The sequence below is a fragment of the Pelmatolapia mariae genome, linkage group LG6, assembly GCF_036321145.2.
Source record: "Pelmatolapia mariae isolate MD_Pm_ZW linkage group LG6, Pm_UMD_F_2, whole genome shotgun sequence".
Classification (NCBI taxonomy): domain Eukaryota; kingdom Metazoa; phylum Chordata; class Actinopteri; order Cichliformes; family Cichlidae; genus Pelmatolapia; species Pelmatolapia mariae.
Genome location: NC_086232.1, coordinates 2,879,110 through 2,903,927, shown reverse-complemented (window position 1 = coordinate 2,903,927; position 24,818 = coordinate 2,879,110). Strand labels below are relative to the sequence as shown.

Here is a 24,818-nt window from a genome sequence, read left to right as displayed (position 1 = left end):
CATGAGCTGAGCTCACAGCCCGTTGTTAGTCAGTGCTGCTAGTTTTGATCCTTGTGCAGCTGTACTGTTTATAAGGTGGGAAATCTTAAGAAAGGTGAACTGCAGTCAGTGTCTAGAAAACGCTCAGCCAAACAAGACTGCAGCTTTGTTTCTGCAAATGAGCAAACACTGATTTTGTATTTCACTTTAATGTGAGAGTGAGATTTAGAAATAAACACAACACATTTGTGTCTGAATAGCCAGAAATGTTTTAATGAAGGGTGTTTTTGTTGTTTTAAATACACATTTGAATGGATTCCAAATGTGGACCGAGTTCTCTGTTTGAATGAAACACACACACAGACCTCCAAACACTAATGTGTACACACCCAAGCAGAAGTCACTAAATGCCAAAGTGACCAAAGTGATACAGCTGATTCTGAGACTGGTCTCGTGCAGGCGCAGCATGAGAGCCTTTTTTACGTGGTGCTGAGCCTGACCATCCTTTTTTAATCACGTCAGTGGAAGCGATGCTGCACATGAGCTCTAATTGATTGTTGCTGCTCACATATTCTTACAACAGAACTGATGAATAGATTTTTTTAAGATCACTTGTATTTGTTATTTTACTGTGTAGTACAAAGACACACACCTGTCAGTGTGTTTTATGTGTTGAGTGTAACAGCAACATTAAGTCACACCATCAGCAAGCATCACCATACTTCATTGTTCAGACGTTTCTTTTTTCAAAGATTTCAATGTTACTTTTGTTCATTCTCCACATTCATCATCCTTTTTTCTTTCATGTGGTCTTTCATAGGTTCTCCCATGCCCTCCCCCTCCTGCCCATCTGTCATTGACCAATCACATCCACAGTCAGCTAATCCGCACGACAACCTGCTGTTAGCCAACATACCTGAGCCTAACTCAGAGGAAGAGGAGGAGGAGGAAGAGGAGTATGCTGCTCGGTTGTACTTAGCCGTAACATATGGTAAAGAGACTTTAGACTTTTTTTTAAAGACATGCACTCATTTTGGATTCAGTATGTGAGCTGCAGCTGGTTATTTGGATGACTGTAGAGTGACTCCCAGGGTAACAGACTTGGTGGAAGTTAGGCAGCTTCCTGTGTTTGTCGTGGTTTCTCCTTGCATGTTTTTATTTCCAAGCCTCTGTACCTAAACATTAATCTGCTGTCACAGAGCGGCTGATGGATTTTATTAACACAAAAGAGAGCATGTAGATTTGGGAGTGTGGCGAAAGGTCACTAATCTATAAATTACAAGTGGTAAATATAACAGTGACTGCTGTTTTCTTGTTTGACTGTCTGTGTCAAACACACAGTTTGTCTGTGAAGCGTTTTAAAAATGGGACTTTTATTTTGTTCTTCAGAATATGTTGTCACATCCTTTCTAGTTCTTTTTTCATATACAAGCAGTGTGACTAAACAAAAGGCCGAATAAAACTACAGGACCCAAATACCTGTACATTAGACCTTTTCAAATATGTTTCTTTATTATTTGATTGCTACAACAATCAAATATCATTTAGCAAGTATTTGATTGTAATAGCAATTCTGGGCATGGGCATGGCTTTTATCACTCTTTATCTGATAAAATCCCTGCCCCCAGTGTGTTTCTGTAGCTGATATGATAGGATAGGCTCGATTGGATGTTTTTAAACTGGAAACTGAGACACAGCACAGAAAAAAAAGCTGCTTACATCCAAAACTTTGGATTCTTGTCACAACTGCAGAGAAACAAAGGCTACTATACCTCACTGATGACAGCTTCTTTCTTTTTAAAATTTGATTGAAACGTATTTCTCGATAAAATCCATTTAATGACAGAGCTTCTCCTGGTGTCTCTCCACATGTTTGTGCTAGTATTATCCTGGAGCATGAAGACGACGACCATAGTCTGGCTGCTCGAAACACTGCAGCTGATCCAAGATATGTTTGCCTGTGGATAGTGACGAGCACCAGATGCTGAGTTGTTTTGACTAGGCAATGGCCCCTTATTGAGTTGGTCATAGTTGGGAGTTTGATAGGAAACAGACTGTGATAGTCTGAAGATAGGAACTATGGTAACCACAGTTACTCAGACTACACCAGGAGGGGCCGTGAAAGGGGAGAAACCAAGAGGAAAAATAACTGGAAGGAAAGAAGGTGAGAAAGAGACATGTGTATAAGAGTAACAGAGAGAACTATAGTTATATATGCATCATCTAAACATGATCAGAAACAGCACGACGTAGGCTCGTGTAATGACTGAAGGTCTGTGTGGGCCTCCTTTCCCGAGGTAGATGAGGTCCAAGCTAATTAATCAATACTCAGTAAAACGTCTTAAGATATTACTATCTCCACTTGTCCTTTTTAAAAAAGTATGTGCTTATTTCTTTATTTGGTCTTTAGCTGATATTTTCTTGCACTAATGTGGAAGCCAGCCTTTTATTTCTTTAACCTTCCCTTACAATAGAAAGAAGCTGGAGAAAGCATTGAAAAATATTTATGTTGGATGTCAATCAAATACTGAAGCATCATAAAGAGTGGGAAATAACACCTCTTCAGTTTAGAAAGCCGGCCAGTCTGCCTCAGCGAAAAATTCAAAAAGTTGAAAGCTACATCGGGCCCATTTACAAAAATATCATACATTTACATTTTTTAAGACAAGCTTTGTTTGACTCATTTTACATTACATATCAGCCCCCACCACCCCTCATGTCTTTATATTTGGTTAGGAAAATGGGAAAGAGGTGCAGTGCTTTATTGAAACATGTAAAAACCTACATGCAAATACACTAGAACAGGCAAAAGGATAGTTTTTACAGTTTTATTGAGCTTGAAACTTGCTTTCAGGGAACTGTTGTTATGAACTTTTGCTATATAAATAAAACTGAATTGAACTGAATTTTCCAGGCTTTTTGAAGAGCATTCCAAAGTTTTCCAGCTTTTTTTTTTCATTGCCTGTCCAGTCGATCCCAACTTAATCCTTCAATAAGGTTGCAGCCTGGGCTCGTAGGAGGCCAGTCACTGACTGATAATGTTCCAGTGAGTGATTTTCTATCAGGTATCCATGTCAGTGTATTTGTGATCGTTTTCATGCTGAACAGTGAACCTGCAATATGACACTTTCCATATGGTGTTGCATGGTGGCTCCAAATCTGATGGCATTCATTGTTTTGCCAAACTCCCCAACACCGCTGGTTGAAACGTAGCCTGAAACAATGACAGCTCCCACTGTATTTTATAGATGCCTGTAGACACTCTCTGCTGACCTCCTCCATACATGTTTACAATAACTTCAGATTTAGATTCATCACTCCAGAAGCCCTGCATGATTCAGTAACCAACTGTACCTGTAAAATGTAAATGTTTTTAATTTCAAATTGTTTTAATTGTATTGATGAATCTTATACACTTTACTGTTTCCTTTCCAACTAAGTTGATTGTGGAATATCTAGGAAGGAGGAAATTTCATGACCTGACTTGTTGCAACGCTGGCATCCTATTACAGCATAGAACAATCCGTTCTTTCTGTTAAGTCAGACTTGCTGTATGATTTTATACACCTGTAGCAATTGGATTGAAAGCACTGATTTCAAAGATTAGGCCCATACTTTTGTTCATATAGTGTAACATATTAGCTGGGAGTAATGCACCCAGACACTAGACTTCAAAGTCTTCACACAAAAAATAAATCATTCCAAATAGAATTTTGTCACCAACACGTTCTCATTCCCAAAGCGTAACATTTTACACTAGGTGACAAATCATCGATATATTACACTTCCACGCACCCAACACGTCCTTATATTACGAGATCGGAAAAATGAGGAAACATGAGAACCGTTTGGAATGAATCTACACATGTGCGTTTGTTTTACTTAAATCGCTTTGGAAACACTGTCTAACGTCATTAAAATGCTGGTTAAGGTTCGGGTCAGGGCTGGAATACATGGCTGGAACGTGTTTTACCACGGGAGCCTCATTCTACTGGATTTCATCCATAACCCGGCGCTAGCATAAGAACGTGGAAGGTCACCTTTCACGTTCCTCAGGAACGCCTCGGGACTTGACAAATCGTATGTTACGCCTCGGGAGTGAGAACGGGCTGGAGTAACTTAAAGTTTGATACTATCAAAAATCCCAATAACAATTGAAAACACTGACAATCATCCTTAGAAGAACAGAACAGACCAAAAATTTCCCACATGTGGGACTAATGAAGGCTAATCTTATCTTATCTTTACAATGTGAAGAACATAGAAGGAACACACTGTCCACACTGTCTGTCCACTTCACCGGGCTCCATTTCAAATGTCATTTTTAAAATTAGAGAAACCAGTTTAAAAATGAGTGCCATTTGTTTTAAGGCAACTTAATAGCTCATCCTTCTTCCACACGCTGGTATTTTGGCATCAGAGGGCAACAGACAAGCGTCCTTCACCAGCCGGCCTTTACAGGGCGAGGAGAAGGAAATCTCCTCAGACAGGAAAAAGCAACAGAGAAAATGGAAAGTTTCTCTGCAAATGGTGGGATGACTCCAAAGCTTATCGACAGCGTCTACACTGAAAGCAAAAGGGAGGTCAGACCAAGGCGGGGAGAGGAACGTGAATAACACTTAGTGCTTTTTACTTGAGGACCAAATAGGCAATTCTGCTCAACACCAGAAACAATCAATGAGCCACTGAAAGAAAGAGATGGAGAAAGGAGAGGGCACGAAATACTTCTCAACACCAGACCTAATCGATGATGCCAGCGAAAAGAAGGGATGAAGAAAAGCAGGAACAAAAGCAGAAAACTTTTTTGACATAAGAATGAATCAATTAGATTTAAACAGAGAAAAATAGAAAGAGAGAAAATATTTGAGAAGAGACGAGACTGAATGATTGATCAGGCTAATGAACCTCAGACTAGTAGCTGGTGGCTGGGGTTTAAACCACACACACACGCACACACACACACACACGCACACACACACGCACACACACACACACACAGAAAATTCTTGTCTGAGGCTGATTGCAGAATGGAGCCACTTAAGTAAATCAAACTGTTGTAGCAGGCTCCACACAAAGAGAAAAGAAGACAGAGCGAGGGAGACAAAGAGATAAAGTGGAAGAGAGTCATAAGATAGAGAGCTAAAAGAAAGAGTGTGTCACGCAAGTGCACTATCCAGACTATGAAATGATATACTGCAACATTTTGTTTTGAGGATTTAACTCAGATTGTAATTTATGGCGTTTCTTTCCAATTCATCTTCACCCTTGTCTCTCTTTGCTCTGCTGTTTTCTGGCTTCTTACAGGGCTTATTGGAAATGCTGTCTTATAAATAAAGGGCAGCTAGTGGAGTTAGTTAACTTGCGATTCTACTTTGTCTATAGGTGGGAATGTTTGTCTGTGTTAGCCCTGCAACAGACTGGCGATCTGTCTGAACTGGATAAGTGAATAAAGATGGATGGAGAGAGTCAAACTGTCATGCTAAACACATGTACAACCCTAGTTATAAAAAAGTTGATGCTTTATAAAATGTAAATAAAGCGTTGCTTTGCAAATTTGTGGACCGAAACCAAGAAAATGAAATGAACTCTGCCAGTTCTGCAAAGACGAGTGGTCACAGACAGCGCTGTGCCAGAAGCTTGTTGATGGTTACCATGAGGTGCAAATTATTAAGGGACATTTAACCAGATATTAAATGGGGTGTGTGCACGGCGCATCTGGAAGGTAGTCAAAGTCCTTCACTTATTCCACATGTTGTCATGTTAAAGCCTTAATCCAAAATTGATTAAATTCAATATTCATCTTACAAAATCTACACACAGTACCAATACAAAATATAACATGTACATTCACAGCATCTGCCTTGACACTCAAAATTGAGCTCAGGTCCATCCAGTTTCCACCGACTATCTCGTGTTATTTGAAGAGGCACACACCTGTCTACATTAGATCCTACAGTTGACAGCACATGTCAGAGCACGAACCACATCATGAAGTCCAAGGAATGATCTGTAGACCTCTGAGACAGGTTTATGCTGAGGCACAGATGTGGGGAAGGGCACAGAAACATTTCTGCAGCATTAAAGGTTCATGTCTGGTTTTTTTATCTCAATCATTCCAGCCCTGAAAAAGAACAACTCAAAGAAATGATTACAAGTGCAAAGTAGATGATGAGTGTATGAGCATTCATGATCAAAATATAACAAAGGTTACTGCTAGTATCAAAGTAGCTAAAGCTACCATTTAAAACTGGTTCTTTGCTAAGTTGTCTGTTATGTATAGAAACAATACTGAGAGTTTAGTGCTTTTCACTTTTTACAAGGACTGGACTGAAAATGAAATGAACAATTCTTCAGACAGCCTGGAGAATTATTGTTCAGGACTGTGTGTGAAAATTTATAGAAATTAAAGAGACGTTGAGAGAAAGTGGAGGGTGCAGGAAAAAGAGAAAACTCGACAGGCGTGGAGGAATTAAGGCAAAGTGAAAGGAGAACGAAGAGAGAAGCGAAAGCATGGGTCATGTTCCCTCAGCAGCAGGCTGCACTCTGACACTGTTCTAACTTTTAACAGTTCTAGAAAGAACCCAAATATGTTATTCTGTAGATCATAGCTATAATTTTGTCAGACTTTTACTTTTATTGGCACTTATGCAGAGATTTTAAGAATAATAAAGTTTGTAATATGACTTCTCTAGATCTCTTATTGCTTAATTTCCAGCTAAAATACTGTTTTTCTTCTTGTTGGCCTTTTTCCCTCTAATGAACCACAGCCCTGAATCCTGAAAATCAGAACTGCCATTTGTCTGTTGCTGTCTGTTTATGGTTTCCCATTTCTACCAATCAAAGTTACAGTTATGTGCAAAAAAAGGATATTAGTAATATTAGTACTGCTTAAACTTAAACACAGTTTGATTCCACAGTATTTTAAAGAAAAGACTTCATTTATCAGCTGATTTTTAGTCCGATTGAAGAAAAAATCCTAATAAAGTGCTAACGTGAATCATACAGTACGTTTATAATAAGGAGATTTAAAGCTGCCTCCTATATCGATGGATGTTGTACTTTTTCAAACAGGGGTGACTGTTAGTGACAGAGCGGGTCATCTACTAACCAGAAGGTCGGTGGTTTGATCCCTTAGTCCACATGCCAAAGCCTCCTGGGCCCCACGTTTTCTGTGATGTTTCCACCAGAGTGTATGCAAATGTTAAAAAGGTGTTCAGGCCCAGATGGATGTGTGTGTGTTTGGGTGAGTGAGACTTGTAGGAGAAAGAGTACTCAGCCGAGTACAAAGATGCTTTATATAGATGTACCATTCTATCTGTCCTCAATACAATATTGTATCATGAAAATTTGTGTGTATAATAAATTAGCACTATTAAGAGCTATAAATTAGAATTTCTTTTTTTACTTTTCTGCTCCCTTTTTTTGACTTCATCATCATCCACGTCATCACTCTGTTCCCACTCCCACACTCTCTCTTGCTTTCCCGTCCTCTCGTCCACTCACTTCTTTGGTATCAACAGCTGCACCCTTTTCTGGATCCTCTCATCAGTCCTGCTCATTTCTTTCTCTTTATTTTTGCACCAGTGCACTGACCCCATCCGCCCTCTCCTCCCTCTCTGTGTCTCTCACCCTCATTTTCTCCTGCCAAGTCAGCTCTCAGTATCCCCCCCCTCTTACCCTTTAACTCTTGCTCTCTGTCCAGGTCATTAATAGGGGAGACTGTGTTCCTCTAAGCCACCGAGGCTGCCTTTGCAAGTTATTTCACTCATTTGTCGACGTCGTATCCTTCTGTGTCCTCACATTTAGATTTTATGTTACAGTTGAGGTCAAAGGTCTGTATAGACGCATCACAGGCACGAGGATAAATCCAAACATGCATAGGTGTGCTGGTAATCATCGCTGTAAATGGAGCTTTTCAAGAAACCCCTACCAGGTAAAGAGTTTCGAAAGCTCAGTTTCTGCGTTTATATGTAGACAAGGAAAACTGAGATCGTATCTTTCAGTGTCAAAGGTGTGCACCTTCAGCTCTGTTTGTGATGTTGCTTTGTGGTTAGGGTGATATTGCCCCCTGTTGCTTTGGCACGAATGTAACATTCAGCGCCCTCTCAGTTCAAATGTAAAATTTGCTTCACTGTGGACGTGGTGGTGTTCCAGTTCATGACAGGCTGGTTCTTGGTTCATTCCTAAGCATTTTCTTCTAACATGAGGGTGACAGTACAGGTCTTCTTCCAGACCTTGGCAAACGGTGACACAGCCAGATAACTCGTCCTTACAGACAATTGTTTGAACTGATGATCCAGGAATCTGCAGTTGTTTAGAAATGACCTTCCCAGCTTGTGTAAATCTATAATTTTCCTTCTTCAATCTTCACTGAGTTCCTTGGACTTCTGGGTATTGGTCGATCCAGTGAGTGTTTCCAAACAAATCCCTTTCATGCTGGGAAAGAGAAATCACCGATTGCTGTTAATTACGATCAGTAATGAGAAGTTCGTAGCCCTTTGCCCTGATAAACTAAGATATTTTACATCCTTTAGCACCACTTATTCAAACATTTAAATGAGTGTGTGTGTATATATACAGAGTTCAGACTGTGCTTAAGAATAAAGACAGTCATAGCTCATTAGAATTCTATAAACACTGTTTTAACAGCAAAATGACCTTTTGCTCCAGCCTCTGGTCCCAGTCTGTGTTTTCTCGGCTATACTGTCCCGTTTTGTTTCAGGTACTGTGTGAGGAAGCAGACGTCTCCAGGACTGAAAACACTAAAAAAGCAAGTTTAGAGCCCGTGAAGTTTCTCCTTTCATACCAGCTGCTGGGGATGCAGTGAATGCAACCAGCTGGCATTTGCTGAGAATTTTGCAGTCTAGTCTTTCATCCAAATGTGGCCATTTCTTCATTTAAAAAAACAACAATAGTGGGCGAAACTGTAACAAGAAGACTCCAAAAAGAATCCCAATCCAAAGGGACAACACATTTGCTATGTCCTTCTTTTGTATACACGCTACTGCTGTCTTTAATTCCAAATGAATTTATACAGAAATTAGTATTATTTGTAAATGACAAATTTAAAGGTGCTGTGCTGAATATGGTCACTTCAGATATGTGCAGAATAAAAAGTGATTGACAGGAACAAATCGTCATTTAAGTAAAAATATAAAAATTTTTATCCAGCAGTTATAAGAAAAATACTCAAATGCATTTACATATAGATGGTTTGAAACTTAAAAGGGCCTATCGAGAGCACGTGCAAACTCCACACAGAAACACCCCGGCCTGATGGTGGAATTAAACTCAGGACCTTCTTGCTGTGAGGCAACAGTGCTAACCACCGTGCCACCGTGCTGCCCACTTAAAAGAATCAACATAATAAATTTATTGGTGTGATTATAAATAAATACCAAAGCCAAACACTCACGTTTTCTGCTGTTCACTGGTTTCAACACATTTGAATTATTATGCCCTGAAGTTTGTAAATATACTTAGACATCTTTACCATCTTCACTATAACTATTACAACAGAAGGGTGTTAAGGATAACACATACACGTGGTGAAAGAGCTCATACAAATCTACTATTCTTAAAATCTATAATATTAACATGCACAGATTTCACACTGCACAACTTCCGTACAGCACAATAAATAACCCTGAAAATATCCTGAAACTACACTTACACTGCACGTAGAAACACACCAAAAACAGAGTTTATTAGTGCGTGCACAGCCTTACCTATCACTCTGTCTAAACAATAGAGCTGCAGTGCAGTTGAGAACAACGTGCCAAAAGAAACAAAAGGAAAAATGAAATAAATCAGCATGTGATTTCATCAATTAATCAGCTGATCTTGTTCAGTTTAGAGTGGACCTTTGGTATTTAGCTCATTTCCTGTCTATATTAAAATGCCATTAAGCTTTTTTTCCCATTCTTGTTCGTGACACCATGTCCATGCTAAAGCCTCTGTTCCACTGGCTTCTGTAACTGTAACCTCTCATTTAGAATTTCCTAAGCTGGTCTTTCTGACAAAGCAAATGTTTCTGTGGGTTTTTATTTGGTTTTGTGGGTGCTCAGGTTTAACTGCTAAGGCAGAAGGTGCCTTCAGTGAGCAAAGACGGACACTCTCCGTCTACATGCCCCACAAAAGCTAACCATGGTTAGGAAAAGAGGCCTACATCAGTTCTCTCTCCTTGCTGGGAGTCCAGAGGTGGAATGAGTTTTCACGCTTGAAGAAACACAAGTCTTAACTCTCGTGCCCTCTCTGTATTCTCTGTTTCTTTCTATCTGCCTCAGCCGCTGCGTCTGTCTTCCTGTCTGTGTTGTTCTCAGTCCACCTCAGCCAACTATTGTTGTGGCTTCTGAAACTTTTAATTGACTTCCTGTGTCACCTCCTGTTCTTTCTGTAACCTCCTTTTTATCTTCGTGTTCAACTTTATACAAACAATGACAGAATGCTCCACAAAGCTTAGCTTGTTTGATTTAAAGCCTTCAGTTGTTCCAGAGTGCTGGAGCAAGAGTTCAGGCAGAACTAGAAAGAGAGATCATATTTCTCCCATGTTCGCTTGTCTTCACTGGCTTCTAGTGAAATCCAGGACTGAATTTGATCCTCACATACAACATCTGGAATAGTCTGGCCCCGTCATTCCTTACAGACATCACAGTACTATATCCTCCTAATAGACCACTTTGCTTTAAATTGCAGACTTACTTGTGGTTCTTATAGTTTTATAAGTTGAAAGAGAGGCAGAGCTTCCTGTTATTGAGCTCCAGCTCCCAGTTTGGATTTGGGAGGCAGACCCTTCGTCTACCTCTAAGATTGAGTTGAAAACGTTTCTGTTAGATAAAAGCTTAGAGTTGATCAGGTGGCCATGAACCATCCCTTCATTATGCTGCAATCAGCTGAGGCTGCTCTTCACTGCAGTTCTTCACTCCCCTGTTTTCACTCTGTGTTTATACAACACTGTTGCATTTAATCATTGTTCAGTGTTAAACGCTGTCTCTCTCTCTCTCGTGTGCCTTGTGTCTTTTCTCGTTCTCCTTACACCCAAGCGGTCACGGCACATGGACGCACCTTCCTGAGCCCGGTTCTGTCACCAGGTGCTCATACGTGGTCCTCTAATGGATGGGGTATTCTTTCTAATATCATGGGCTCTGTCCCTAGAATATAAAGCGGCGTTAAGCAGCTGTGGTTGTGAAGTAGCTTTGCACAAAGACAACTGATTTGAACTGATGTTTATTTAAACCTGTTATTACTGACCTACCAACCTATTACAACCTTCATGTGTCTTTTAGAGCTCTTATTAAAATTATTGTATTTGTTTTGAAATGCTTTCACACTCTTGCCCCGCCTTACCGCGTCTTCATCCCCACACACCCTGTCACTCTCTCAGGTCAGCTGACCTCCTGGAAGTACCTACCATAACCAGATAAATAGATAAGAAGATGCGTAGATGAATGAGTTACAATGGTTATGATTTCCTCCACATGAATTAGAAAGTCAAGTAAGGCTCTGAAAAATGATGTTTTACTCTGATGACTGTTTTGTCAAATTGTGTTGCTGTTGAAATTGAAATTATTTTTTTTCTAAAGCAGCAGCCTGACTGAGAGACCTTCATTATTGCTCTTCCTCATATATTATTATTATAATTTCTTCCTCCTTCCGGGCATGAGGGGGGGGCTGATGTAGTAACAACACTCACATTAGAAGAACCAACTGACTCTCCAGTCTGGTGTGGTTTTTTTCTTTTGCAACAAGGATTAATTTGGTGTATTTGAAGTAACATATCCTGTGTTTAGATATATTCATGCAGCTACAATATAGAGCAAAATACACATTTTTGCCTGCCATCAAAGGTTGAACACCCATGGATGCAGATAGATAATTATATAATTTTGGGCTAATCTTTATTCCACTGGGATATATAAAATATTTCTGGTAATCCTCTTTTCTCCTTATAAAGCTCGATTGTTAGAAAAATAATTTTTTCTTAAATGTTTGTTAAGCTGTCAGCAGGTTTTACAGTCTTTTGACTCACAGTGTGCATTTACTCATCCAGATATTAACAACAGAGAGAAGTATTTTTCACCAGAGGAGATGGGCGTTAGTGCTTAGTTATGTTTATGAGGTTAACTACAGTAACGATTTGTAATGATTATGCTAATGGTATTGCAATATGTATAAATGAAAACAAAACAAGTAACAGTTAATTTAGACAACATGCATGAATGTGACATGAGAGTGTGTAACCGTTGCCGTATAAAAGCAGACATGTGTGTTACTTTTTTCTTTTTTTTTCCCCCTGTCCCGTTTGGATCTTTAGCCATCAGAATTGTTGTCTTAAGGCCAAGAGAGATGCCAAGCGGATTTACTTTACCAAGTGGATCATCATGGCCTTGCCATATTGGTCCATTTGATTGACCTTTATTATAATTATGTATTTATTTTATTTTCGGTTGTTACAGTCGGGACAGACATGTGTGTTACTGATTCAGTATAAATATTTCATTTTTAAATATCACAGTCCACATCAACACACTATAGATATATTGTTGCTATGTAGTATGTTTGTGGGAGTATTTTGGATATGCTGGCAATCAGACTTGTATAACAAGTGGTCACATGTAACTCACTGTGTCCCAGAAATGATTAACATATAAGGGCATCTGTACACTATGCAGAGAAGTGAAGCACATGCATTGTTATGTTAGTTTAACTAGGTTATGCTGCAAACTGCTGGATGTTCTTGCCTGGCTCTAATCTTTTCTCAGTTGGCATTTGGGAGGGCTGATAAATTGGCCCGTTAGCATAATGTGTGAATTTTACACTTATAATTACTCTTATAGAAATACAGTGTCTGACAGAATTCATATAAGTAGAATGGGAGGCAGAGCCTTCAGTTTTCAGGCCCCTCTTCTGTGGAACCACCTCCCAGTTTGGATTCAGGAGACAGACACTATCTCTGCTGTTAGATTCCACAGCGTACCGTTCGTCTTTGTCCCCTCACCGATAACGTCGTGACAGATGGCCGCCCCTCCCTGAGCCTGGTTCTGCAGCAGGTTTCTTCCTTTTAAAGGGAGTTTTTCTTCCCACTGTGGCCAAAGTGAACCTCACAGGGGGTCATCTGATTGTTGAGGTTTTTTCTGTATTATTGTAGCATCTTTACCTTACAGTATAACATGTTTTGAGGTGACTGTTGTTGTGATTTGGCGCTATGTTTAAAAACAGTGAAATGAACTGAACACTCAGTTATATGGTAGAAATTGATTTGTTCGTATGTAGTGCTCTTCTAGTCTATGATGTGTTGAGAAAATGAACCCTTCCACACATCTATTGCTTTCCACTCCACTGATCTCTTTGGTCTCTCTACTGATGTCCTCAGTCTGTCTACGCTGAATTCATGAATTCACTTTTAAGAGTACTCCCACACTCTGAGAAGGCAGCTAGTTTATAAAAGAGTGCTAGAAAGCTTGTTGGGTCAGCTGATCCACAACCCTGCCCATGGAAAATTGTTTTATGACACTCCACTGCCCCTCTGGCTAAGCACAAGTGATCCTGTCTGATTTTCATGTATAATGAACCAAAACGTTATGAAACACAACTAGTTGGAAGACAAAGTGGACAAGTCCCTGTACCTTGTTAGATGTAAATGGGTTTGAATAGTAGTGTTTGCATGTGGTAACGGTTATAGTTAAAACAATGGCAGTGGTAAGGATGTAGAGAGCACTGAATAGTAAACATAATGCAATACAAGGAAGGCAGAGAGCGAGAAAAGACTCAGTAAACACAAACATAGTAATGCAGTAGTAGTAGCACTGTAGTACTGTAGGACTGTAGGACTGTAGTACTGTAGTACTGTAGTACTGTAGTACTGTAGGACTGTAGTACTGTAGCACTGTAGTACTGTAGGACTGTAGGACTGTAGGACTGTAGGACTGTAGTACTGTAGTACTGTAGGACTGTAGGACTGTAGGACTGTAGTACTGTAGGACTGTAGTACTGTAGTACTGTAGTACTGTAGGACTGTAGTACTGTAGCACTGTAGCACTGTAGGACTGTAGGACTGTAGTACTGTAGTACTGTAGTACTGTAGTACTGTAGCACTGTAGCACTGTAGGACTGTAGGACTGTAGGACTGTAGTACTGTAGTACTGTAGTACTGTAGTACTGTAGGACTGTAGGACTGTAGTACTGTAGGACTGTAGTACTGTAGTACTGTAGGACTGTAGGACTGTAGTACTGTAGGACTGTAGTACTGTAGTACTGTAGTACTGTAGGACTGTAGTACTGTAGCACTGTAGTACTGTAGGACTGTAGGACTGTAGGACTGTAGTACTGTAGTACTGTAGTACTGTAGGACTGTAGGACTGTAGTACTGTAGTACTGTAGGACTGTAGGACTGTAGGACTGTAGGACTGTAGTACTGTAGTACTGTAGGACTGTAGGACTGTAGTACTGTAGTACTGTAGTACTGTAGTACTGTAGGACTGTAGGACTGTAGTACTGTAGGACTGTAGTACTGTAGTACTGTAGGACTGTAGGACTGTAGTACTGTAGCACTGTAGTACTGTAGGACTGTAGGACTGTAGGACTGTAGGACTGTAGTACTGTAGTACTGTAGTACTGTAGGACTGTAGTACTGTAGTACTGTAGTACTGTAGTACTGTAGGACTGTAGTACTGTAGCACTGTAGCACTGTAGTACTGTAGCACTGTAGTACTGTAGGACTGTAGGACTGTAGTACTGTAGTACTGTAGTACTGTAGGACTGTAGGACTGTAGTACTGTAGCACTGTAGTACTGTAGTACTGTAGCACTGTAGTACTGTAGGACTGTAGCACTGTAGCACTGTAGTACTGTAGCACTGTAGCACTGTAGGACTGTAGGACTGTAGGACTGTAGTACTGTAGGACTGTAGGACTGTAGTACTGTAGTACTGTAGGACTGTAGGACTGTAGGACTGTAGTACTGTAGTACTGTAGGACTGTAGGACTGTAGGACTGTAGTACTGTAGTACTGTAGTACTGTAGTACTGTAGGACTGTAGTACTGTAGCACTGTAGCACTGTAGTACTGTAGCACTGTAGCACTGTAGGACTGTAGGACTGTAGTACTGTAGGACTGTAGGACTGTAGTACTGTAGTACTGTAGTACTGTAGTACTGTAGGACTGTAGTACTGTAGCACTGTAGCACTGTAGTACTGTAGCACTGTAGTACTGTAGGACTGTAGCACTGTAGCACTGTAGTACTGTAGCACTGTAGTACTGTAGGACTGTAGGACTGTAGGACTGTAGTACTGTAGGACTGTAGGACTGTAGTACTGTAGTACTGTAGGACTGTAGGACTGTAGGACTGTAGTACTGTAGTACTGTAGGACTGTAGGACTGTAGGACTGTAGTAGCAGTTAGTGTCTGAATGTTAATAAGTTAAATAAGTAAATACATTTTAAAGAAAAACATCAAGAAAATCATAATGATACTACTGATGACAACCTAAAGAATAGTAATGACAATAATGATGATGGCAATGATTCTTATTATTATTATTTAATAAACACAAATAAGAAAACATAGTGTTAACAGCAGTAATGGTTCATTGGTTTTCAGCCAATGGCAATGCTTTAAAAAAGTACCAAAACAAATTTGTTATTTTAGTTGAAGACTTTTATCCAATAAAACATAATCTGAGAAAATGTTTCCATTGTTTCATCACTTTGATTTTTCCATCCATTCCTTAATTTATTCTATTTCTTTATTTCCACTTCTTGAGGATTACTTTCTTAGTAACAGTTAAAGCTATTAGGAGTTGTTTCTCACCTTTGTCATTGATATTTCATGAATATTTGCATTCATTTATAGATTTACAGATGCCTCCCAGCAGCCAGAGAGATGGTGGTTAGGGTGGAGACGACTATAATAACTTGTTTCCAGTTTATTTTGGATGGATTTGCAGTGTCTCTTGTGCTTTCAGTGCAATTTGAGGAAATTTCTGAAAGAACTAGTCCCATCTTAAACATTTTCTACTAAGTGTAGTGGATTCTCTGTAATAGTTTGTACTAAAGAAGTGAAGTAATGTTGGACTGTTGCTCTTATGGAAAGTACTGTTACATATCCTTGTCCTGAAGTCAGTGTTGAGATGATACATAAGATGGGTAATTCCTGTCGATACCCAAAAGTTGAAATGTGTTGGTTTCTGTGGCGGGGCGTGGTCTGCGATGCTGCTGCAGGGGAGGCGGATGCACCTACATGGCATCTGCAGTCAGGCCTCGCCAGCTTAAAGTCTGTGCTGGGTCCTGAATAATGTTGTTGTTGTTGGTGTGTATGAGTGGCTGCGAACTGCAAAGCTGCAGTCATGACAGTGTAAACCAGGGGTGTCCAACTCCAGGCCTCGAGACCTACTGTCCTGCAGCTTTTAGATGCACTCCAACACAGCTGAATCAAACGGTAGCTCTGGAGGACTGGAGTTGGACACCCCGGCTGTAAGCAGCAACCAGAGAGTAAGAATAAAGATGCTGAAAAGCATGAATGTGTGGACGGGTCTGCCGTGTGTTCGTGACAGTTTCTTTTCAGGTAAAAATCAGTATTATTCCAAATTTTTGTGGTACTGTGACTAAGAATTTCCAGTCTTCCTTGTTTTATTACAATGTGAGGACTTTGGACTCGGTCCAGTTTGGTACCTGCGTAATATCGTCTTCCTATTATGGATCAGGTTGATCGTAAGTCATTCCAGATACGCTGAATGACTTATTGTAATCGTTAAGATGAAACCTTCATCACCCTCTTTAGAGATCTGACCTCCTTCCTTCCTGTTTGGATGTCTCACAGGCATTGGTACTGTTCTCTATCACTAACTGCTCGCTGAGGCAACGTTGTGCTCCGTCTTACTTGAAGCATCCTGAGGTAATTCCATTATAGCCAGCTCTGCTTGCAATTACCAGCCTAATTCAAAGTTACCATTCATTAGCAAATTATCAGAAAAAGTTGCCGAAAATCAATTTGGACAACTTTATTATGCACACTACAAATTTCTGTCCTTTGCTTTTTAAAAGCAGCACTCCACTGAAACTGCTCCTTTAATCTTCAGGAGGGTGAACGCACGCAAAGCTACTGGTCCGGACGGGATTCCCGGCCGCGTCCTCAAGTCATGCGCGGCTCAGCTGGCTGGAGTGTTTACACACATCTTCAACCTTTCCCTCTCTCTGTCTGTAGTCCCAGCCTGCTTCAAAATGGCCACCATCGTCCCTGTACCCAAATCCTCCACCATCTCCTCATTGAACGACTGGCGACCCGTAGCCCTGACCCCCATCGTGAGCAAATGCTTCGAGAAGCTGGTCAGGGACTTCATCTGCTCTGCACTACCCGACTCACTGGACCCTCTACAGTTCGCATACCGCCACAACAGGTCCACTGATGATGCCATAGCCCTGACACTCCATGCTGCCCTGTCACACCTGGAGAAGAGAGACACGTATGTGAGAATGCTGTTTGTAGATTACAGCTCAGCATTCAACACCATCGTTCCCTCGAAGCTGGACAGGAAACTGCAGGATCTAGGACTGAGCAGCTCCCTCTGCAGCTGGATCCTTAACTTCCTGTCTGACAGACGCCAAGTGGTCAGACTGGGCAGCACCACCTCATCCCCCATCACACTGAACACTGGTGCTCCACAGGGGTGTGTACTGAGCCCTCTCCTGTACTCACTCTACACCTACGACTGCACGGCCACTAGAAACTCCAACATCATTGTGAAGTTTGCGGACGACACTACAGTGGTGGGTCTTATTACCAACGGTGATGAGACGGCCTACAGGGAGGAGGTCAGCGCCCTGACCCACTGGTGTCAAGACAACCATCTCACCCTCAACGTCGCAAAGACAAAGGAGTTGATAGTGGACTTCCGGAGGTGCAGAGGAGTACACACCCCCATCACCATCAACGGCGCTGCTGTGGAGAGAGTGAGCAGCTTCCGCTTCCTTGGTGTACATCTGGCTGAGGATCTTACGTGGTCAGTACACATAAACAAAACAGTGAAGAAGGCGCAGCAGCGCCTCTTCTTTCTCAGGAGACTGAAGAGATTCGGCATGAGCCCCCGCATCCTCAGGACCTTCTATCGCTGTGCCATTGAGAGCATCCTCACTGGATGCATCACCACCTGGTACGGCAACAGCACCGCTCACAACCGCAAAGCTCTCCAGAGAGTAGTGCGGTGTGCTGAACGGATAATTGGAGGTGAGCTTCCCTCCCTCCAAGACATCTACAGGAAGCGGTGCCTGAGGAAAGCGGGGAGGATCATCAAGGACTCCAGTCACCCCAGCCATAAACTGTTCAGACTACTTCCATCAGGAAGGAGGTTCTGCAGCATCCGGTCCCGTACCAGCAGACTGAGAGACAGCTTTTTCCATCAGGCCATCAGACTGCTGAACACTTCATAGACACCTCACCCTCACTACTGGAACTTCAACATTATGCACTCCATACTGTATATAAATACCACTGTTCTGCACATACCAACCTCTGTATATTTTATATATCTTATTTTATTGTTTACTTTATTTCATTTGTAAAACATGTATATACATACTATATACACACTCAAACACACACACGTAGAAAAACATATTTAGTATACACATTCAGTAATGTATATACCTTTACATATTGTACATATATTTATTACTTTTTAGATTAGCCATTTTTATATTTTGCTTGTTTTACGTTATTGTATTTTGCACAACTCTGTTGCTTGTGAAGCTCGCACACAAGAATTTCACTCACATGTACTGTACCAGTGTACCTGCACATGTGATGTGACAATAAAAGTGATTTGATTTGATTTGATTTGATTTAAAGCTCTATAATGATCTTTTAATGGCATCTGATGCAGGAAGTTGATGCTCTGTGCTCATGTTGCTTGACCTCAGTGCAGCCTTTGATACTGTTGACCAGAATAAGGTTATGGCTGGGATCTCTGGCTGAGCACTCAATTGGTTTCCCTCCTGTTTATCTAGGACAGCGGTCCCCAACCCCCGGGCCTCGGACCGGTACCGGTCTGTGAGTCGTTTGGCACTGGGCCGCGAGAGTTGAGGCTCAGGTGTGAAATGTATGGTTTTCAGGGTTTTTATCGGTTTTCAGCATTATTTTGTTATCGTTTTTATCGTTAACTCGGTTTTCCTGGGTCTTTTCACGTGTGTTATGAATAAATCTTCTTTTTTTCGGTACCGTTGCTAGTTTTATTTTGTTGTATTTATCCGCGACACCTTAAAGGCCGGTCCGTGAAAATATTGTCGGGCATAAACCGGTCTGTGGCGCAAAAAAGGTTGGGGACCGCTGATCTAGGAGGACATCCTTGTTAGGGTGAGCAGACACTGCTTGTTTAAGCTGTGGGGTTCCTCAGGGTTCCATCCTGGGTCGATTGTTATTCTGTTTTTAGGTGTTAGGTGCATTTCTTCTTATTTTTATGTATGACATTCAGTTCTACTTGTCTTTTAAGCCTCACCAGCTGCACAGGCTGTCTGCCCTGGCTGACTCTGTATGTGGGATTAGTGACCAGCTCTCCAACAATTGTTTTAAACTCTGATGAGACTGAAGCCACGATTATTGCTCCTCCTGATATGCACACAAGTCAACTGATTGCTTCTTTTTGCGACCAGTGTTCGTAATCGTAGCGTAATGTTTGATTCTTTATTGAACTTTCACATATAAACTCTATCTCACATTTCATTTCAGGAACATTACCAAATTGCGATCTGTAGTCTCCTCCTCTGAAATGGACAAAATTGTTCTTGTGTTTGTATCATTGTGTTTAGATTATTGTAATTCCCCTTTTACTGGCTTAAAGAAATCACCTCTGTTTTTCCTCCAAGCAGCACAAACTGCTGCACCCAGACACAGCTCACATTACCCCTGTGTTACTCTTGTTTTTACTTTGGCTCAACATTGATTTTAGAACTCGTTTTAAGATTTCACACTTGCATACAGAGCATTAAATGGACACGCTGCAGACTATTTGTCTCAACTTCTTGTTAAACACACTGCTGCTCGCTGTATCCACTCACAAACTCAAAACCTATTAGCTGTTCAGACAAGAGTCCAGACTCGAGGGGACCGAGCGTTTCAGTCTGCAGCTCTGGGACAGTTTACCACTCCAGCTCCGCGTAACTCTGCACTTTTTAAAAAACAAAAAATGAACAACTTTTCTGTTTTAATCAGGCCTTGTTATTCTTTTGTTATGTATGTGTTTGTTTGGTTCTTTGTTGATATCATGTCTGAATTGTTGTTCAGCACTTTATGAATGTTGTATCTGTAAAAGACACGATATAAATAAACTTTACTTACTTCCTAATAGACTAGAGGAGTAAACAACTTTTTCACAAACTCATCTTCTCTACATCTCACATGAAAGTTCATGAAAGTTGGGAGGAAACTCGCCTGTTATGATGTTAAATTACTGAAGCGTGTTTACTGGGTAATGCTAACTGTGTTCCACACACAGTACAGGTCATAACTGATCAAAGCAGTGAAAGCAGAGCCAGGGTCAGCTTGACATGCACACTGGTCTGAAATCATCTTATCATAAAGGATGAAAGGTTTCTGAACATGCGCAAACCACCACAAAAAAGCCGCGAGCCTCTAGCTCAGAGAGATGGATGTAAAATGGAGACAGCTACAGTTTCCTATGAGCATGAAAACAGCAGCAAAAACAGCAAACATTCACACAAAAACAGGACATTGTGGTGGTTTAATGTGAAGTCATTGTGATGGAGTTGTGCACAGTGCTGTATTTAGTATGTACTCGATTAGAAGTTGGAAGTGCTGAGAAATCAGCTCGTGGAGTGGGAGTAGGAAGTGCAGATATCGTATCCTTGGTTAGTCTATCTGGACTGTGTGAACTGTGTTCCAGTCATAGTGTCTTGCACACAGTGCTTAGCAGATCATTTTAATGGAATATGCTACTTGCAAACATACTGTTTTCACTTTTGCAAACCCCAGTTCAACCTGGTGCACACTTTAATGATCAAACCTGAGTCAACAGTTGATGTTTTCCCACCTGACTTCACTATCAGCTCTCTCTCTTCCTGCACTGAAGTCACACACAAACATGTGATATTCAACTAAAAAAACAACATAAAAAAACTGAAGTTATCATAAGAGCAGGGCATGGATTACCTTTCATAACATACTTCTACTAATAATAATACATTTTATTACTTGGCACCTTTCAAAACGTGCAAGGTCACATTACAACACAAAACAACAAGAACAGTGTTAAATGATAGGAACAGAAATGTAAAACAAAAGGTAAACATAAACAGGATTTACAACTGCACGGCACTAACGCGTTAACGAGCTAACCGCACTAACGTGTTGAGGCCGTGCAGCCCTCGCACGGGGTGATCCGTGTTAACTGGCTAACGGAGATTTGCTGCGTTAGTGCGGTTATGGCATCAATGTCATTTTAACGAGATTAACGCTGACAGCACTAACAACTATAGAACAATATAGACAATATAGACTGCTGCTGGCCGTTGATTACATTAGCTAACATTTTGCACACAATAAGCAAAAACTTTTTTACACTTTGAATCTGCACCGACTTGTGTCGTGGAATAACATTTTCATCTTCTTTATCATTTATTTGTACGTGTGCGCTGGGCGGTTAAACCTGTTTTTGTTAACCTGTACCCTCTCCAACAGAAACGCTGGACTATTATATAATTAGACAACAATGTCACAGAATAATACTAAAACACGTTGTTATTGCTGATGTTACTCTATTTTGTTATTGCCTACTAATGAGTTCTTTTAGGGGTGCTACAGTGAAAGTGCATGAGCGCCTCATCACAGGGTCTAAACTGACCAGTGGTGCCATCAGCTGGGAAAGACCAGATTTTCCCTCATGCTCCGAGTCCAAAATGTTATTTTCAGCTGTGAGAATATTTAAATAAAAAAATGGGCAGTATTCTGATTGGATGTTGCTGACTTGGTGGTGAAACACAGGCCTGCTTGATGATTCATGTCGAGTCTTTTAGACTCACTGATTAATATTGAGTTTAATACGTTTTGAGTAGTGACGCTGGTTTTTCATCTTTGTGTTACATGTTACACGAAAGTGATTATTGTTATTATGAATATGATGTATTAGACATGAATTTGGAGTTGTACAAAGAAATGATTGGCAAAAGCAAATCCCAGAATCTGCCATTAAACGGTAAATGGCCTGTATTTGTATAGCACTTTACTAGTCCCTAAGGACCCCAAAGCGCTTTACATCTCCATTCACACACACATTCACACACTGGTGATGGCAAGCTACATTGTAGCCACAGCCACCCTGGGGTGCACTGACAGAGGCGAGGCTGCCGGACACTGGCGCCACCGGGCCCTCTGACCACCACCAGTAGACAACGGGTGAAGTGTCTTGCCCAAGGACACAACGACCGAGACTGTCCAAGCCGGGGCTCGAACCGGCAACCTTCCGATTACAAGGCGAACTCCCAACTCTTGAGCCATGATCGCCCCATTAAACGCAGTCTATTGATCGCGTCACACATGTCACACAAAAACCGAGACAGTTTTTGTGTGCAGAAGAACTGGTAACTAGCCCTGCCCATCACACACAGAGTAATACTTGCAGTTGTCTTTAAATGTATGGGTTTGTAGGAGGTGCAGTAATTACAAATAATAGTCTTGAGGCCTAAATAGTCATAATGAAACTCACACTTTTCGTATGTGGTTTTCAGCATTCAGCCTGTAAAGTCTGCATAACTGGAACAGTTATTAAGATGGCAAACAGAACACGAAGCAGCGAGAGGAAGAACTACTCCTGCACATATCCCTCGCTTCTCTCTTTGCTTTCTGTTTTCCTCGCTGAGTGCAGCAGAGAAAGAATAACAGCAGGGCTGGGAAATGGAGATCTGATGCTCTTTATGCAAATCAAATTCCAGGACTGCCATTCATTTCCTTCACAGTACCCTGAGGACGGAAAGGGGAGTTGAAAAGCAAAGGGACAAAAACAGTGAGGAAAAGTTGAACCCGGGTCAGCTTTGAGCAAATATTTTTACAGAATCGGAGCAGAGCTTTGTGAAGGCCAGCCACTGAGCTGTATTCATTCTAGCTGAGCCAAGTGTAGTGTTTAGTTACACTTCTCACTGACGCTGCACTCACATCCAGTGATATTAAAAAATCAACATTATAACTCTTCAGCAACCTTAACCGCATCATCTGGGAAATTTGCCTTTATACCAATCATCCAGACGTGGTATAATAATAACATCACATTTTGAATTCTGATCTTCTTCAGCCGTTGCATCTGTAGACGGACTGACTGTCTTAGGTTAAGAAGTGTTGGCTTTTTTGCCAGCTCTTGCTTTGTTTGCTTAAAAACGGTCTGTGGCTAACATTATTTTCTCTCGTTAAGGACGGATTTCTTCAGATGAGAGACTGTTTGGTGAGACTGTGACGTGAAATATGATCTAAATGTATCCGTTTGATTTACAGGAATTATAACGACAGCAGTACTCGGGGAAAGATGCTTTAAGGACCCTTCCAGTCAGCTAAAAAGACAACGCTACCAATGTTAGTGCCACTGATTTACACGTGTGTAAAGATGAGTTGTTCTCTCTTCTGTTGTTGACAGAGCAACCGTCCAATCATCACAACTCCAGCCTCCCTCCGGTACCACCCCCTCATCGCCAACAACCCTCAGTAACAGCTCTTAGCCAAGCCCTGAGCGCCACACATCACACTGGCCAATCCCTGAACTCCACGAGGCAGCTAACCCCTCCTACTGGAAGCCCGGCCCCTGTGGCCGGCCAATCACCAGCAGAGCTGCAGACCACGCCCCCCGAGAGCGTCCCGCTGCAAGACAGCTGGGTGCTTGGTAGCAATGTACCTCTGGAAACAAGGTAAACTGTCTTTTTCAGCCGTCTTACTTCACTTGTCTTTGTTCCACACTTAACCTGTAGCCTCTCAGCATTATCACAGTGACAGTGTAACCCAACTGTGTGACGCCTCATCAGGCTTTCCCAGTGTGCTGTGACGTCCTTAAACAGAATGTTTTATCTCTACATCCTGAACGAGTCCCCCGAAAATCAAAACGTAGCTAGAATAACAGAAAAACACTGTGGGAGGAAAAACAGCAAACTATACGTAGCTACAATAGACTGGCGCCCCATCCTGGGGTTACCCTGCCTCTCACCTTACAGCAGCTGGGATAGGCTTCACCCTACTGAAGAAGGTGAAGAAAACGGATGGATGAAAGCAACAACACAGTCCGGATCCAAGTCCTTAAACTCTGCAGAATTCATTTTAGAAACAAACAAAATAAAAAAAAAATAACAACAACAACATAATTATTATTATTATTATTTGTCTAAAGACTTAATTAAGCTAGGAAAGAAATACTTTATCCCATGTATGTGGTATCGTTGTGAGAGTGGAGCACAATGGTTCTGTTAGAGAAAGTGCTTCACTGCCTGTCTGTCAGTGCTGCAGAGGTTAGTCGAGGTTGTCTGTTACACATAACACTTTGTTCAGTGACCTCCTCTTCACCGCAGCTTCAAAAGTGTCCAGTTTGCAGCCAATCACAGAGCAGCCTTCCTAATCACTTTATTCAGTCTGTTAGTGTCACTTATCTCAGCTCTCGCTAGTACACCACAGTAAGGGTGAAGCATGCTCGCCAGCAGTCTGACAGAAGACCAGCATGAACACATGCTGCTATTCTGAATGTAAAGTTTCCTGAAATCACTTAACTGTCAACCGTTCACTCATGTTCTGCTTTCTTTAGGCAGACTGAGAGTCTATGCAGCACATCAGCTTCTTTGTTAAAGGCTGTTTGGTTTTCAGACACTTT

General features: G+C 41.3%; 1 protein-coding gene across 7 annotated transcripts in view; it reads left to right on the top strand.

The window, feature by feature from the left end:
- Positions 1-24,818, top strand: part of tenm3 (teneurin transmembrane protein 3) — a 266,186-nt gene that overhangs the window by 106,862 nt on the left and 134,506 nt on the right. For 6 of the 7 annotated variants that reach the window (XM_063475648.1, XM_063475647.1, XM_063475646.1 and 3 more), the window contains one exon: positions 23,604-23,871. In XM_063475648.1, coding sequence (XP_063331718.1) covers positions 23,604-23,871 — 268 coding nt within the window. Of the gene's footprint in view, positions 1-799; positions 971-23,603; positions 23,872-24,818 lie in introns of all 7 variants that reach the window. The other variant, XM_063475649.1, reaches the window with a different exon arrangement.